Below are 14,410 nucleotides of genomic sequence, written 5' to 3'. Positions count from 1 at the left end.
TTGATAGTTAACAATGACTATTCCACAAAAACACTAGTTTTAAGTGGACATGTATAACTTATCGTCCATGTGGACTTGATTTTATGGACATGAAAAATTATCATCGTTTGATAGTTAACCATGACTACTTTACAAACCACAAGTTGTTTAATTAATTATGTATTCATATACTTTTTTCTAATCATCCAAAAATAAGTACACATGTATGAATGTTAACCATCCACATAATAGCGAACAACATCAATGAATTTGAAAAGTTATAAAGAATGTAATGCAAAAAGCCCAAAATTTGGCCTAATTTAAGGTTTAGGGTTTAGTGGTTGGGGTAGGTCAATTTCATGTTTTCTAGTAAAAGATCTTTAGATTTGGTTACACTTGTTAAAATTGTTGTGAAATTAAATTTATGAATATGGTTTATGATCTAAAGTTAAGGTCTAAAGTTTAGGATTTAGGCTTTAGGGTTTAGGATTTAAGGTTCAAGTTTAGGATTTAGGGTTCAAGGTTTAGGGTTTAGGGTTTAGGGTTTAGAGGTTTAGGGTTTAGGGTTTAGGATTTAGTATAGGGTATAAATGGTTTCATGCTTAGGTTTTTAGGAGATATGATAAGGTTAAAATTGTTTGATAGTTGACAATGACTACTTCACCAAAACACAAGTATAACTCATTTTCCATGTGGACTTGATTTTATGGACATGAAATATTTTATGGATTTTGTCACAAATAATAAGAACCATTCGATTGAAACTATTGGCATCCACAAATAAGTATCCACATGATAAAACAATTTTTGCATCCACATAACAGTTAACAAATATTCAACTATAATTGGATAATATTTATTATAATTATTCATTTTAAATATAGTAAAATGGATCTTAAAATGTAGAAAAAATAAAATTATAATAAATCATAAAAACAAAATCGAAAATATATGTCATAATAATTAAATAAAATGATCACAAAGAGAAAGAGGAAAAAAAAAGTGAAGAAGGAAAAAAGAAGAAGGAAGAAGACCAAGAAGAGAGAGATGCAAATTTTTTCTGTCTTTTTTTCAATCATTCTCAACCATTAGATTTAAATTAGTAACTGAAATCGAATGGTCTAGGATGCCAGTTATCTACTTTTACTTTTTGTTTTTTTCTTTCTTACACACAAACCCCTCATTTTAATTATACTCATCTCTAGCCGTCGGATCAAATCCTTAGTTAGAATCGGACGGACCATAATTCAACTGCATTTTTCTCTCTAGTTTCACATCTGTTTATATAATCAGAGCTAAAATAGTCTAAAAATCATGTGAACAGTAGAAAATTTGGCCAAAAAGTGTGCCATAGACCAAAAGTGTGTCAATTGATTAAGTTTCTTACAAAAGTGTGTCATAGTGTCAATCTCCCAAAAAATAATGTTAATTAATAAATAAAATATTTCAATTGAAATATCACATTGGATAATACAGTTTTTTTTATATGTTGATTTTTAAAATTTGTTTGACTAATTTCGATGTATGAAATTATGTTGTCAATGTCACAGTTCGATAATCTTTATGGTATAATTTGAGTTAGTTCAAATTTGGATTTGAATAATTTTATTTTGTTTTATATTATGATTGTGGACCATTTTTTTAGCTGATATGTGATGGTGAACAAATTTTTTATTTATCAGTTCAGTAAAATACTCTTATAACACAATAAATAATTTTCAAAATAACTAAAATCTAATAAGGGCAAAATCTCTAATTTTGTTGATTTTCTCTGCTTAGAAGGGAAAACAGTAAAAGTGTAAAACACAGTCACTTAAAACCAATCAGGTTATCAACCGCACCATAAACCGACAATTTTATATGGTACCGATAAACCAGCCTGAACCGGAATGGCGGGGGAGGGGACTTCTCACTCTCTAGTTTCCCGCGACATTTGTTCCGTTGATAAGAGTGAAACAGATAAAGAGAAAGAGCCCCAACACAGCCAAAACAAAGCAAAGATCTTTTGCAGGATAAGAGTTTCTCTCTAAGCTCCAATGAACTCTCGAGATATTGCACTCGTCTCTACCTCTGCAGTTCTCGGTGCTTTGATTTCAGCACTAGCCTTTCGCGCCTTCTCACCAAACCCTAAAAACCCCAAATCCCGACGAGTTAGTAGTTGTTCCACCGAAATCACCGCAATTTCCAGAAGATTCCCACCTGAAGATCCTTTCAGTCCTCTGAAACGAAAAGGGTTCGTCTCAATTTCGTTAATTTCTTCTGTTTTTGTTCCGATTTCGTTGTTCCCATATCGAAATTTTCCAACTTCCAGAAAAAAAAAAATCTCAAGTTGCTTTTGATTTTTTTTTTTTAATGTTAGTAAGTAATTTGGTTTTGATTGGTGTGACAAAAAAAGGTACTTATCATGGGACGATTATTTCATGGCGATTGCATTCTTATCAGCAGAACGATCAAAGGATCCTAACAGGCAGGTTGGAATCTCGTCTTGTGGTGCATTCTCATTTTAATTGCTGGAAGCATTCAAAATTTACAGTCTTTTTTCCTATTCTTATGCTTTGGCAGGTTGGTGCGTGTTTGGTGAGTCAAGATGGTATAATTCTGGGTAAGATAAAGGGATCAAACTTGTCCTTTTGATCTCTTTTGGAACATTGTGGTTTTGTGTAGTTTATTTCATGTTTTCACTCCAAAGTTGTGCTTATTCTAACAATATGGTGCAAGGCTCAGTTAAAACAATGAATTAAAATAGCTTTCATGTTTCATCTAGGGATTGGCTATAATGGTTTTCCAAGAGGCTGCTCTGATGACAGACTTCCTTGGGCCAAGGTATTATATTCATCTTAAATCTAAGAAAAATTACTGAAGTTGATTCAAAAGTAGTCAGTAAACTACAAGTGTGGGTAATAATGGGTTCAAGAAAAGAAACAATGTTATGGTAAAGAAATGAATCTCTCGAGATAATGCAAGTAACTTTATCCCCTAGATGTATTTTGGATGATAATTTGCTCATGCCATTTTTACAGAAATCGAAAACTGGGAACCCATTGGAAACGAAGTATCCGTAAGTACTAATCTCAATGTGCAAACTACAGCTAAACCTTTAACTTCTTGTTTTGCTGAGTATTGTGCACACTTTCATTTAGGAATCTGTAATACGGTGAGATGTTTACAGTTCTTATCCGTTTTGGCTCATTGCTAAGCACTGATGTTTATGATTCTGACTTTTGTAGGTATGTTTGTCATGCTGAAGTAAATGCCATACTAAACACAAACCATGCATCTGCAGCCGGCCAGGTTCGTTTCTTATATCGAATATTCTACATAATTTGATTGTCAGAATCTGCTATCTGTGGTCTCTGCTGAGGTTTCTGTTCCGTCATATTTGTGTGAGATGGTTTGTTTTTGCTTTCTGTAATGTCTTGCAGAAGCTTTATGTGACCATGTTCCCTTGCAATGAATGTGCAAAGGTTATTATACAGGTATGTTCTTCATACTATTTGGATTGATGTGTCAAATTCGGATCCTAAAATGGAACTATAGAAACGTTTGATGGTTAATGTCTCCAACAAACCTGTCATTTTGATATCGAACACCAGAACCCAAATGATCTATTTAGACCTATTAAACATTCTAATGCAAGTAGAGCATCAGAGTCAAGTGGACTTTTCATCTTAGCTTTCTTTCTTGCAGTCTGGTGTTAGCGAGGTCATCTATTTTGTGGAAAAGACACCAAATGACTCAGATGTTATTTATGTAGCCTCTCACAAGCTCTTATCCCTGGCCAACATCAAAGTAACTAAAGTCTCTTGAATTATCATCTCATGACTTTTCTATACAATGATTGTAATGGGAAATCTTGTTTTGGTATCTATATCTTACCGTAGCAAAAATATTTTCAGGTTAGGAAGCATCAACCGGAGATGGATCAGATCATGATTAAGTTTGAAGAACACTTACTCCAACCAGAGACCTAATTGTTCCAATTTTAGGACCAAATATTAGAATCTTAAGATTACTGTATTTCAGACGTATATTCATTCACTCAAAGACCGGCTCTTTCATCTTTTATTATTTCTGTTTGAAAGTTTATAACACAAATTCAAGAACTTTGCCACAAACAGACAGAAGCATTAGGAAAGAACAAGGACAATTTACACAAGAAAGACACTGTTTTGTCAAACTCGGTAGTTTTGGGGAAGAGGTATAACGCCGTCAAAGAAATCCCCAAAATAGCCAGATGGCTCATGGACAAGTCTTGCAATGATGTCTCTGAGAGTGATGAGTCCTTCGAGGTTACCAGAATCATCTACCACATATATCCTATGGATCTTCTCGACATCTAACATCAAGATCAGTTCCTTTAGTGTATGGTTCTTAGTGCAAGCGATCACACCGCTCATGATAGGAGCTGATGTATCCCCCTGCTTCTCCAGATGCTCTCTAACAGCTACTAAGAAGTTCTTTGTTGTGATTGACCTAAAAAAACATCAGTAGAAAGCATTAAAGATTGACAATGCGGCAAAACTTGGTATATATTACAAGGATTTATGAAGTACTAACCTGTAGTCATGGTAGATCTCTGGTGCAGTGAGGAGAAAGTGAACATCTCTAAGGCTTATGTTACCTACTGGCTTCTCACTTTTCCTTTCAACGACAGGTATGCCTCCGATTCTTTTTCTCCTCATCAGCTTGAACGCCTGAAGAACTGGTTCGTCCTCATATATCTGAAATAGAAAATGATGATCTGTTAGAAGAAGAACTCAACGGTGATATGACTTATGAGTAAGGTTACACACTGACCTTTATGATATGATCCTTTGACATAATGGGAAGACCAACTTCAGAGAGAGTTTTGATTCCCCAATCCTCAAACCAGTGAAGCCCTGCACATTCTGCCAGCATATGGATAACTCCTGATTGTGTGATTATGTTCTCAATCTTTGCTACACCTAAATCAACCACCGGAATGCTCTTCATTTTGTATTTAGAAAGAAGCAATAGCATGGTTAGAAAGGAGTTCTCCTTCTGCAGAGCCAGAAACGGTGCCCAGCGGAATGTTCCAGAGATATCTCGAACCTGTTAGAGAGAATATTCAATGCATTTCAGAAGCCATAATCTGGGGAAAAAGGTTCTATCCCCTTGATAAAGATTACAAGCCTCACCTTGGTATTCTTGTATAGCTCTGAAGAAGTAAGGACCTCAAAGAAGTTTCCAGAAGTTATTGCTGAATCTTCATTATCTAGAACATCGGTGGTGAAATCATGAGAAAATCCATTTGAAGCTGCAACAGCAGGGCTCCTTGGTGATGGAGGCTCCAACTGTTTTTTTTTTTTTTAAGTAGACAAGAAAAGCAAAGACATGAACATAATAGGTCGCTTCTCACATATTCTTCAGATAAAAAAAAAGGCGAAGGTGAAAAGGGAAGGAGAGTTACCTGATGCAAAAGCCAGACAACAATGCCTGGAAACTCTACAATACCGATGTAGCGATCAATCCAACTGGCGTCTTCAGGGGCATCAACATCTACAACAGGCGCGCTCAAGACCTTGAATTTCGATAGTGTCTGAACAGCTTCAGCCAAACTTGTATCTGATTTAATCTCGATGTCTAAATGGAGAGAAACCACAAAGAAATATTAGCACAACAACAACTCTTTATCTACTTTTGGTAGGTACATGAGAAGATTTTTCAAGAATAGGACCTAGAAACTGAACAATCAAGAACTAGTCCTGATTCCTTAAATTGAACTGATTGAACTGGTTTCCAAATTCTGACTTCTGATCACAAATTTGAAATAAATATTCACCAACAAATACTAGGCATATCAAGAGATCACGAAACTCATTAATAATAAGTATATCAAAATCAGCAATCAATTTCCAAATCTTCCATAGATGAGTCAACCATCAACATCCCATATTCCCCCATACATGAACATGATCAATCCTCAAACTTTAACACTATTTATCCAACTAAAGATCAGCTCATGATCAAAATCAAAAACCCACATCATCAAAATCCTCATATACCTTGAGAATCAGAAGAGAGAGGGAAAGCAGAGACGGGGATACTCTCGAAGCAGGCGTTGAGCTTCTCGTTAGGGCTCAGCTGTGGTTTTTGCTCATCCCAGAGATCTTCCACACGCATACCTAGCTTAGCTTCCGGGCTCGACACGTCACTCCGATGTCCCAAGCTCTCGCTTCTCATAATCTTTATCTCCGGTACGGCCGCCATCTTTATCCGGGTAAGTCAAATCAGTGAAAAAGGAACCGTCTTTATTCTCCGGTAACTCAAGAAGATGAAAAAAATCCTCTCTTTTATGTTTTCCGTCAGAAGAAGTATTCTATAATTAGCTGTTATGATCTTTTCACTGAACAAAGAGAGATTGAGATAGACACCATAGTAGAGATCTCGAAGCAGAGAGACATATTCAAAAACCCCTGTTGTCTTTAAATCTTATGAATAAAGCCCTAAAGTTTTTTATTTTATCAAAAACATCCCGGAATTTTCGATTTTATTATAAAGATTCGGGGTTATTTTGAAACAAAATGGATTTCATTGTGATTTGTTATAAATTGTGGAATTTGGTGGTTAGTGAAATGAGTGTAGAGTAGTAGCCTGTGACTGTTCTGTATGTACCCTACTCCTTCGAGTAGACTCAAGATCTTAGCCGTTAGATTTGTGACACGTGAATGGAGTAGCGGGGATTAATTTGGGGGTGTTGGTCGTAAAAGCGACAGGCACATGATTAAAATAATATAGAGAGGAATGAATAATAAATCTCCATTTGTCGAAGTCGTACTTATCTTTATCATCCTTTATATAGTTTCCTTCTACAATATTATATTTTTAATTCGATTTTCTATTATTAGAAAGGGATCCCCACAAAAATTAGCAGCCGACCTTGGAGATGGATGGATAAGACCTTCTCCAACGGGGCCTCTTATCAAGCCTCTTATGTTAAAATTGGGCAAAAAATAAATCAAAAACACAGAAAAGAATAAGAGGCAGTTCTAATTTTGGATCAAAAAGAGGTAGCTCTTATTGATACGTGTCAGCTTCTAGTTCGATGATGTTTTAATACTTCAAAAAAAATTATAATCGACTCATTTTCTTCTTCCTTCTCTCTCTTTCCCGATAATATCTTTGTGAGATCGACCATCAGAACGACAATCGGAGTAGCTTATGGTTATCTGAGGTGATCGGACGTTTTAACATCATCTCCACCGTTGCCAAGTTTCAACGTCGACTGTGGTCAGCGAATCGGCCAGTCAATTCATGGAAAACGATGAGTCTCCTTCACCAAATCGAAACTTATACAATTGTCTTTGTCATGGTACGTTTCTATTTCTGTTTGTATGAATTAGTTGTTTAGAGATTTGGGTATTTGATTTTGAAAATTACGGTTCTTCGTATCGTAATTTATTTATGTGATAGGCATGATGATTAAACTTAGGATTAATGAAATTATCCATGATTGAAGATGAGTTTAGGCATAAATTGTTTGTTTCCATCGGTCTTGTCTATTGTTTGAGAGTAGCAGATTGGAATTAATCTGATCATTATGGCGATTAAGTTTACTGGTTTGCCAGGTGTTTCTCCACGGAACACTATCCAAATCGAGAAAAAAAAAAAAGAATGGCTAATCCAGTGAATAATCGTAATCTCGTTGCCAAACCCATTATAGAGATTCATCTTGAAGGTAGTTTGTAAAAACGAGTTTGATAGAGAATCACAGAATTCTACGGTTTCAAAAACATGAAAAAAAATCTGATTTTTTTCTTCTGGGTTTTTTTTGTCAGATGATTATGATACGAGAAGCAGAAAAGTCGGAATAGAGATGAAGAGACAGAACAGGAGAGGAGCATTGAGTGTGATTAACCAGAATCTCGTTGGTTCAAAAGCTTATACTTGCGTTGTTAACAAGAGAAGAGGCTTATCTCACTACATTAACTTATGTGCAGACCTGATTTTGTTTTTGGCTGAGAAAAGAGAGAAGATCTAAGATTTTTTTTGAATATGTGCAGACCTCAAGAAGAGACAAAGAAGGTAAATCAGTTAATCTATCAGTGACTTGTACGTAATTTAACATATACTCATCAAACATTATGAATTACAACTATTTTGTTTACTTGAAACAGCTTGAGATCTTGGCGTCGTTCTTGATCGAGCTTGCCCTTGTGGACTACGAAATGCTTCGGTATTCACCATCCTTGCTAGCCGCCACTGCAGTGTACACAGCTCAATGTGCAATCCATGGCTTCAATGAATGAAACAGCACTTGTGAATTCCACAGTCACTACTCAGAACATCAGCTCCTGTAAGTCATTATTATCCATTTGCACAAAAGGGAATCCTAAAAGATTGATCTTCATAACGAAATCACATACATAAAACTGATCTTTGAGTCGATTTGTGTTTGTTGTTGCAGAGAATGTTGTAGAAGAATGGTAAGGCTGCATCAGAAAGCTGCAACGGATAAACTAACAGGAGTACATAGGAATACAGCTCCTCCAAATTCGGATACATAGCAACAAAGTATGAAGTTGCACACTTTCTTGTGTCAGATTCTCACTAAAGAGTGGAATTATGTTTTACTTAAAATATTTTCATTTCATAAATAATATTTTTGACAAATATTTTTTTCAAAATTAAGAACCCAATAAGAGTTTCACCATTGGAGGGGCAAAATTTTAATTAGTCTTTCACAAATTCTTATTTTCAAAAAGTACAAAATATATTCTTAAGAAATTTAAAAACCTCAAAATAACATCCTTATCGTTGGAGAAGCTCTAAGGCCTTATTTATCGGGGGTTCAGGGAAGAGCTCTTAGTCTTTTGTTAAAAAAAAAATAATCAGAAATGAAGAAAAATGGTAAGATCTCCCCTTATATAAGAGACTGAATCTTGGTTTAAGGGGCGGTATGTGTCACCATTCGGTTGGTTGAAAGAATAATACAAAAAGGAAAAAAAAAACATTTCCCCTTCGATTTTTTTCTTTTTTCCTCTCTTTCTCTCTCGCTCTCGCGCTCTCTCTCTCTCGGTTGCGATTGAATCTGGATTCATGAGAGGCGATTTGAATTTGGATTCCACTCAATCAGAAGTTTTTCTTTTTTCCTCTCTCTCTCCGTCGATTGAATCGACGATGCCTCGTCTCCGAGAGGATCTATGAGAGGCGATTTGAATTTGGATCCCACTCAATCAGAAGAGATTGAAGCAATTTGAATCATATGGTAAGTTTATCAATACAATTAGTGACTGAATCAGTCCCGATTAGTGTTTTATGATTAGGGTACTTTGATTTTTGATCGCAATTTAGGGGGTTTTTATGTTTGTTAGAAAATTAGGGTTCTTGGTGTTCATGTGTTCTGATATGATCCATATGTTTAGTAGATGTTGTCTTCTTAATCTCCGATTATGATGAATTTGAAAAGATTTGGCCTTCATGTCTCGCCGATTTAACTGATTTTGTCAAAACAATATCTCTTTCAATATCACTGTTTTTGTAATTGTTTGTGTTCTTGACACATGATTGTATAATTTAAGAGTACATTGTTCTTGTTTGATTTAGCTTGTAGTAATATCAAATAAGCTTGTTTAATTGTTTCTTTTGGTTAGGTGAAACGATTACTTATGGTAACTCTATGGTTCCTGATCATGGTTGGGTTGATACTTTGAAGAACCATAAATGGGATTTGGGTATTGTCAAAGAAGAAGCTTGCAAGTTTTCTGAGTTGAAGCTTCAGGTACTCACTCTCTCACTGGTTTTACAAAAGTTTCTTTATCTCTCTCTAGTGGTTTACTCAATGGTTACTCAATTGCTGATTTGTAGGCTGAAACTGAGCAGAGGCCACACAAGGTTAGCTTTTATGTTGATAAGAGTAAGGCTCAGGAAGTTACTAAGGAGTTATCACGACGGTTTGAGAAACGTGGGGTGAGTTTTTGATTTGATAATGCTATTGTAGCATCTGCAGCTTTTGTGTTGTTCTCTATTGAGGTTTTGTTACTTAACAGATTGTTTATGTTGGTTGTTTCAGTTGGATGTCAAAATCATTTACAGTGGAGGCATGGATTTGGATATTTTACCACAAGGTGCTGGAAAGGGACAAGCGCTTGCGTATCTGCTTAAGAAGCTGAAGACTGAAGGAAAGCTCCCTGTTAATACTCTTGCTTGTGGCGACTCAGGAAACGATGCTGAACTGTTTAGCATTCCTGATGTTTATGGCGTCATGGTTGGTTTTTTTGTTTTCAAATCATGTTCAGCCATCTCTCTGCATTTTCGTTTTCATATCGATGTTGAGAATTGTTAGTTTGTTCTCCCAGGTAAGCAATGCTCAAGAAGAGCTGTTGAAGTGGCATGCTGAAAATGCAAAAGACAACCCAAAAGTGATCCATGCAAAGGAGAGGTGTGCAAGTGGGATTATAGAAGCCATTGGTCACTTCAAGCTTGGTCCAAACCTTTCTCCAAGGGATGTCTCTGACTTCTTAGAGTGCAAGACGGAGAATGTGAACCTCGGTCACGAGGTTGTGAAGTTCTTTTTGTTCTATGAGAGATGGAGACGGGGTGAGGTTGAGAACTGTGAGGCGTACACTGCTAGCCCCAAAGCTTCATGTGTAAGTATTGTAACATAGTACAAAATGATGTGTTTCAGTGGCATAATAATATATCTGACTCTTGTGACTCTCGTTGTAATGTGTATTAATGTTTTATTATGTTTGAAAATTAATAAAAATGAAATATTTTTTTTTTATTTTTATAAAATCTTAAATGTTTACACATTTATACCACTTCTATTCTATTTAAAATTTTAAAATTTTAAAAAACAATATTTTCAAAAATAAGAAACAATATTTTCAAAAATAAGAGACCCAAAATAAGAACCTACCAATAAAAGAGAAAATTTTATCTAAGAGATTATAGGTTCTTATATTCCAAACAGCACACAATTAATTCATAAAAAATTTAAGAACTCAACCTCCCAATAAACCTCCCAATTCATAAACTATCTAATATTTATTTGAGTTATTTACGAAAAGAGCACAGACAATAAACAAATCTTCTGATCTAGGTACTCAGAGTACTTATCTTCGCATTCAGGTACTCCTCTCGTGTACAAAGACTATCCTATCCCTACGATTGTAACCAGATCATTTGTCTCTCAAACTGAGACTCCCACTCAAATCTACTAATCTGCACAGTTCATTTATTCTGTTTGGATGTTTTTGAAAAAATTTAATGTTTTTGAAATATTTGTTTCCTTAAAATGTTCTATCTAATATTTTCTTTAAAAATAAATCAAAACTAAATTAAAAAACAAAACAAATATAAGGAAACAAATTTTGTATACTTTTATTTATTTAAGAAAAATCAAATATTGACTTGGTTTAGATTTTACAATTAAACGAGGTTATATATCGGTTTGGGTTTATAAATAAGAATTAGGGTTTAGATTTTACAATTAAAATGAAATTATATGTCGATCTGGGTATATAAATGAGGTGGTTAGAGTTTAGATTTTACAATTAGAACAAAATTATATGTCGGTTTGGGTTTATAAGTCCTTGATTAGGGTTTAGATTTTACAATTAGAATAAAATTCTATGTCGGTTTGGGTTTACAAATGAGATGGTTATGATTTAGATTTTACAATTAGAACGAAATTATACGTCGGTTTGGGTTTACAAATGAGAGAGTTAGGGTTTAGATTTTACAATTAGAATGAAATTATCTATCGGTTTGGGTTCATAAAAGAGCGGTTTAAATTTTTAATTTTATAATAATATATACAAATTTTATTTACTTATTTTATAAAGGGGTGAATGAAGAGGTTCACCCCTAGGGGTGAACCCAAGTATTGTCCTAATTTTTTTGGTTGCTTGTGCGACTAAATGTTTATATTAATTTTTAATCCGCAGTAAATTGTATGACCATTTGTTTGTTATATTTAGTTTGTTTTATCGAGTGTTTAAGATTATACTTTGATTTTTAATTATTATAAAAAATTAAGGAATATAAACACATAATAAGTAATTTATACGCTGTAATTAAGTCATATTTTCCTAATAATTTAATTATTTTACACAATTTTAGTTAAATTAACTTTATTTTATATGTCAAATATTCTAATATTAGGAGTGTTGACAAATAATAAAATGAAGAATTAACCCGTGTTAGCAGAGATTTAGGATTTAATTTTTTTTTATTTTTTATGAATAATCTACTGTATATTAATCTGTTTGGGTTTATAAGTCTTTGATTAGGATTTAATATTCTCTTTTAAAATCTTATTTATAAATACATAATAAGTAATTTATACGCTGTAATTAAGTTATATTTTTCCTAATAATTTAATTATTTTACACAATTTTAGTTAAATTAATTTTATTTTATATGTCAAATATTCTAATATTAGGAGTGTTGACAAATAATAAAATAAAGAATTAAGCCGTGTTAGTGTAGATTTAGGGTTCATTTTTATATATTTTTTTATGATTAATCTATTGTATATTAATCTGTTTGGGTTTATAAGTCCTTGATTAGGGTTTAGTATTCCCTTTTTAAATCTTCTTTACTGGTGTATTAAGGTTTGTGTTCATGTGATGACGTCATTTAGTTCGTATCCAAACATCGGTTGAAGGGTAAATAAGTCAGCAACAGTACCGAATTAACTTATTTCCATGCCTCCCGAAGTGCGATGCCTAAATACGAAGATTCATTTGTTGGAATGCCTGTTTTAATAATAATCTCTATTTATTTTCTTTTCTTTTTATCACTCGGCCGACTTCTATTACACTGTTATGCAGATTATATTTGATATGCGTAAATATGCAGATATAAAAGGACATCATGTTCAATTGTAAAAAGTAAAAACGATGAAGAGCAAAAAGAAAGACAGTAGCGAAGCTTTCTTTCCTTGTTCTCTCTATTATGCTCTGTTTCCCACCTCTGCTCAAACTGAAGCAAAAACGTTGCTCCCTCTTTCTCTCATCTTCTTCTACGATAGAGGAGATAAACTAATTGTTTACACTTTACATTGATAACTTGGGATCCTTTTACACTTCCACACACACACACACACACACTTACACAGTTACACCTCTAATTAAGCAACTTACATTAGACTCTAACCAACACAACACTCTTTCGTGTTGGCTTAGCCAAACTTGTGGCCCATTGCTTCTTAACGCCACTCTTCTTAGTCTTCTTCTTGACTCGTCGACTTGCTTCTTCTTCTTCTTCTTCTTGTCGTTGACTCATCTTCTTCCTCTAGCTAGACATGAACTCTCTGTTCTTGTCATCTTCTTCTTCTTTCCTCTCTTATGAAAATTTACCATCTCTTGCTTCCTCTTCTTCTCACTGATTCTAACTTTCTCTTTTAATCAAAGGATTCAAGTCCAACAACAACCATTCATCATTACAAAAGGCATAGAGCTGAAGATATATTTATAACCTTCATAGAACACGTGAAGAAACCGATGCTCCTCCCTCTCCCACCTTTAGTATGTAAAGTCCATGTAGAATCCTTGTGAAGGAGCCTTCTGCAGTTGAATTCTGATCACCGTAACTAAACAAACAGAATGGTTAAGACTTAGCCACTTGGCTTGGCTTATATGCCAGAACAGCGTGTCTAAGCTTTAAAAATCTAAAAGCCTTAAAAATCAGTCATATGTGTGGAGTCTATTGCTACCTTTAAGCCTTCTAAGACTTTCTATCAAAGTGAACATACATGTTTCCTGGAATAGTACGTTCTTTCAACCATCTGAATCACTCTTCTGTACACTAACTAAGCTTTAGACCTCTTGTCATTTGATAAAAACTGTAGACCTTTTGACTTGGAAGAACTTACATTGTTCTAACACGACTACTGGATCAGGTTATTACTTTGTTCCATCCTGCATCTTCGTAAATCACCTAAGGCTCTAAGAGAGGAAATTATATCCTTTCCTGAATATATATAGCCCGGTTTTAGTTGGAGATGTTACAGGAAGGTGGCCAGATGGTCTATCAAAGTCATAGTTAGTTTGTGTTGTGTTTGCTCATCACCAACCGGAGACATATATAAGATCATGGTTTCTGGAACAGTGTAGTTTTGTTTGGAGGTGAGTTGTTATATATATAGACTTTGGTTTGATTTAGGTGTGTTATAGGCCAGCAGGTTTTCAGTAGAGAGTATGGGTCAAACGTTTTCAAAGAATCACCAAGTCTCAGTATTCTTACGCATCTAGAAGAAACCCCTTATTTATTTGTAATTCAATGCGTGAGAGGTTTTGTTCTCAAGCAAGTTTTTATGCATGGGCGAGTTATCTTTTCCTTAATGTCTTATTTGTAGGAGATGCTTGCTTGCTCTAGTGGGACGTACGATTACTTTTTGGACGTGGTTTGAGTGCAGGAACCTTCACTAGCTATGTCAATTCGTTCCATTGGAATTCAAGCA

At 34.5% G+C, this 14,410-nt stretch overlaps 4 protein-coding genes across 7 annotated transcripts; 3 read left to right on the top strand and 1 right to left on the bottom strand.

Moving 5' to 3' along the window:
- Positions 1,902 to 4,007, top strand: LOC104711350 (deoxycytidylate deaminase-like). Its single transcript, XM_010428049.1, has 9 exons — positions 1,902 to 2,212; positions 2,375 to 2,450; positions 2,542 to 2,581; positions 2,744 to 2,802; positions 3,000 to 3,037; positions 3,207 to 3,270; positions 3,402 to 3,455; positions 3,667 to 3,768; positions 3,876 to 4,007. Exons 1-9 carry the CDS (start codon positions 2,016 to 2,018, stop codon positions 3,948 to 3,950), a joined length of 705 nt encoding a protein of 234 aa, XP_010426351.1. The 5' UTR covers positions 1,902 to 2,015; the 3' UTR covers positions 3,951 to 4,007.
- LOC104711349 (SNF1-related protein kinase regulatory subunit gamma-1) lies at positions 4,014 to 6,210 on the bottom strand. Its single transcript, XM_010428048.2, has 6 exons — positions 6,006 to 6,210; positions 5,411 to 5,583; positions 5,139 to 5,294; positions 4,777 to 5,052; positions 4,537 to 4,700; positions 4,014 to 4,452 (listed from the first exon to the last, which is right to left on the bottom strand). Exons 1-6 carry the CDS (start codon positions 6,208 to 6,210, stop codon positions 4,152 to 4,154), a joined length of 1,275 nt encoding a protein of 424 aa, XP_010426350.1. The 3' UTR covers positions 4,014 to 4,151.
- LOC104711348 (cyclin-B2-2-like) lies at positions 6,864 to 8,669 on the top strand. 4 transcript variants are annotated; one of them, XM_019230321.1, is made up of 6 exons: positions 6,864 to 7,312; positions 7,553 to 7,678; positions 7,779 to 7,867; positions 8,004 to 8,025; positions 8,118 to 8,296; positions 8,408 to 8,669. In XM_019230321.1, exons 1-5 carry the CDS (start codon positions 7,255 to 7,257, stop codon positions 8,120 to 8,122), a joined length of 300 nt encoding a protein of 99 aa, XP_019085866.1. In that variant the 5' UTR covers positions 6,864 to 7,254; the 3' UTR covers positions 8,123 to 8,296; positions 8,408 to 8,669. The 4 variants fall into 4 exon arrangements, 2 of the variants coding, with proteins under 2 accessions (XP_019085866.1, XP_019085867.1); XR_755262.2 differs by having other exon boundaries at positions 6,888 to 7,312; positions 7,569 to 7,678; positions 7,779 to 8,025; XM_019230322.1 differs by lacking the exons at positions 8,004 to 8,025; positions 8,118 to 8,296; positions 8,408 to 8,669 and adding an exon at positions 7,941 to 7,979.
- Positions 8,984 to 10,627, top strand: LOC104711347 (probable sucrose-phosphatase 2). The gene is made up of 5 exons (XM_010428047.2): positions 8,984 to 9,208; positions 9,594 to 9,721; positions 9,808 to 9,909; positions 10,013 to 10,207; positions 10,299 to 10,627. Exons 2-5 carry the CDS (start codon positions 9,620 to 9,622, stop codon positions 10,605 to 10,607), a joined length of 708 nt encoding a protein of 235 aa, XP_010426349.1. The 5' UTR covers positions 8,984 to 9,208; positions 9,594 to 9,619; the 3' UTR covers positions 10,608 to 10,627.

Source organism: Camelina sativa, chromosome 9, assembly GCF_000633955.1.
Source record: "Camelina sativa cultivar DH55 chromosome 9, Cs, whole genome shotgun sequence".
NCBI lineage: Eukaryota > Viridiplantae > Streptophyta > Magnoliopsida > Brassicales > Brassicaceae > Camelina > Camelina sativa.
This window is presented reverse-complemented; position numbering and strand designations above follow the sequence as displayed.

Bases quoted from the DNA above. Each gene is read 5' to 3' on its own strand.
- LOC104711348 (XM_019230321.1), top strand. From the start codon at position 7,255: ATGGAAAACGATGAGTCTCCTTCACCAAATCGAAACTTATACAATTGT. The intron at 7,313-7,552 runs GTACGTTTCTAT...ATGGCGATTAAG, and splicing joins ATACAATTGTCTTTGTCATG to TTTACTGGTTTGCCAGGTGT. The intron at 7,868-8,003 runs GTTGGTTCAAAA...GAATATGTGCAG, and splicing joins GTGTGATTAACCAGAATCTC to ACCTCAAGAAGAGACAAAGA.
- LOC104711347 (XM_010428047.2), top strand. From the start codon at position 9,620: ATGGTTCCTGATCATGGTTGGGTTGATACTTTGAAGAACCATAAATGG. The intron at 9,910-10,012 runs GTGAGTTTTTGA...TGGTTGTTTCAG, and splicing joins GACGGTTTGAGAAACGTGGG to TTGGATGTCAAAATCATTTA. The intron at 10,208-10,298 runs GTTGGTTTTTTT...TTGTTCTCCCAG, and splicing joins CTGATGTTTATGGCGTCATG to GTAAGCAATGCTCAAGAAGA.
- LOC104711349 (XM_010428048.2), bottom strand. From the start codon at position 6,210: ATGGCGGCCGTACCGGAGATAAAGATTATGAGAAGCGAGAGCTTGGGA. The intron at 5,053-5,138 runs GTGAGGCTTGTA...TCTCTCTAACAG, and splicing joins AGCTATACAAGAATACCAAG to GTTCGAGATATCTCTGGAAC. The intron at 4,453-4,536 runs GTTAGTACTTCA...ATGTTTTTTTAG, and splicing joins GAGATCTACCATGACTACAG to GTCAATCACAACAAAGAACT.
- LOC104711350 (XM_010428049.1), top strand. From the start codon at position 2,016: ATGAACTCTCGAGATATTGCACTCGTCTCTACCTCTGCAGTTCTCGGT. The intron at 3,038-3,206 runs GTAAGTACTAAT...TGACTTTTGTAG, and splicing joins CCATTGGAAACGAAGTATCC to GTATGTTTGTCATGCTGAAG. The intron at 3,769-3,875 runs GTAACTAAAGTC...AAATATTTTCAG, and splicing joins TATCCCTGGCCAACATCAAA to GTTAGGAAGCATCAACCGGA.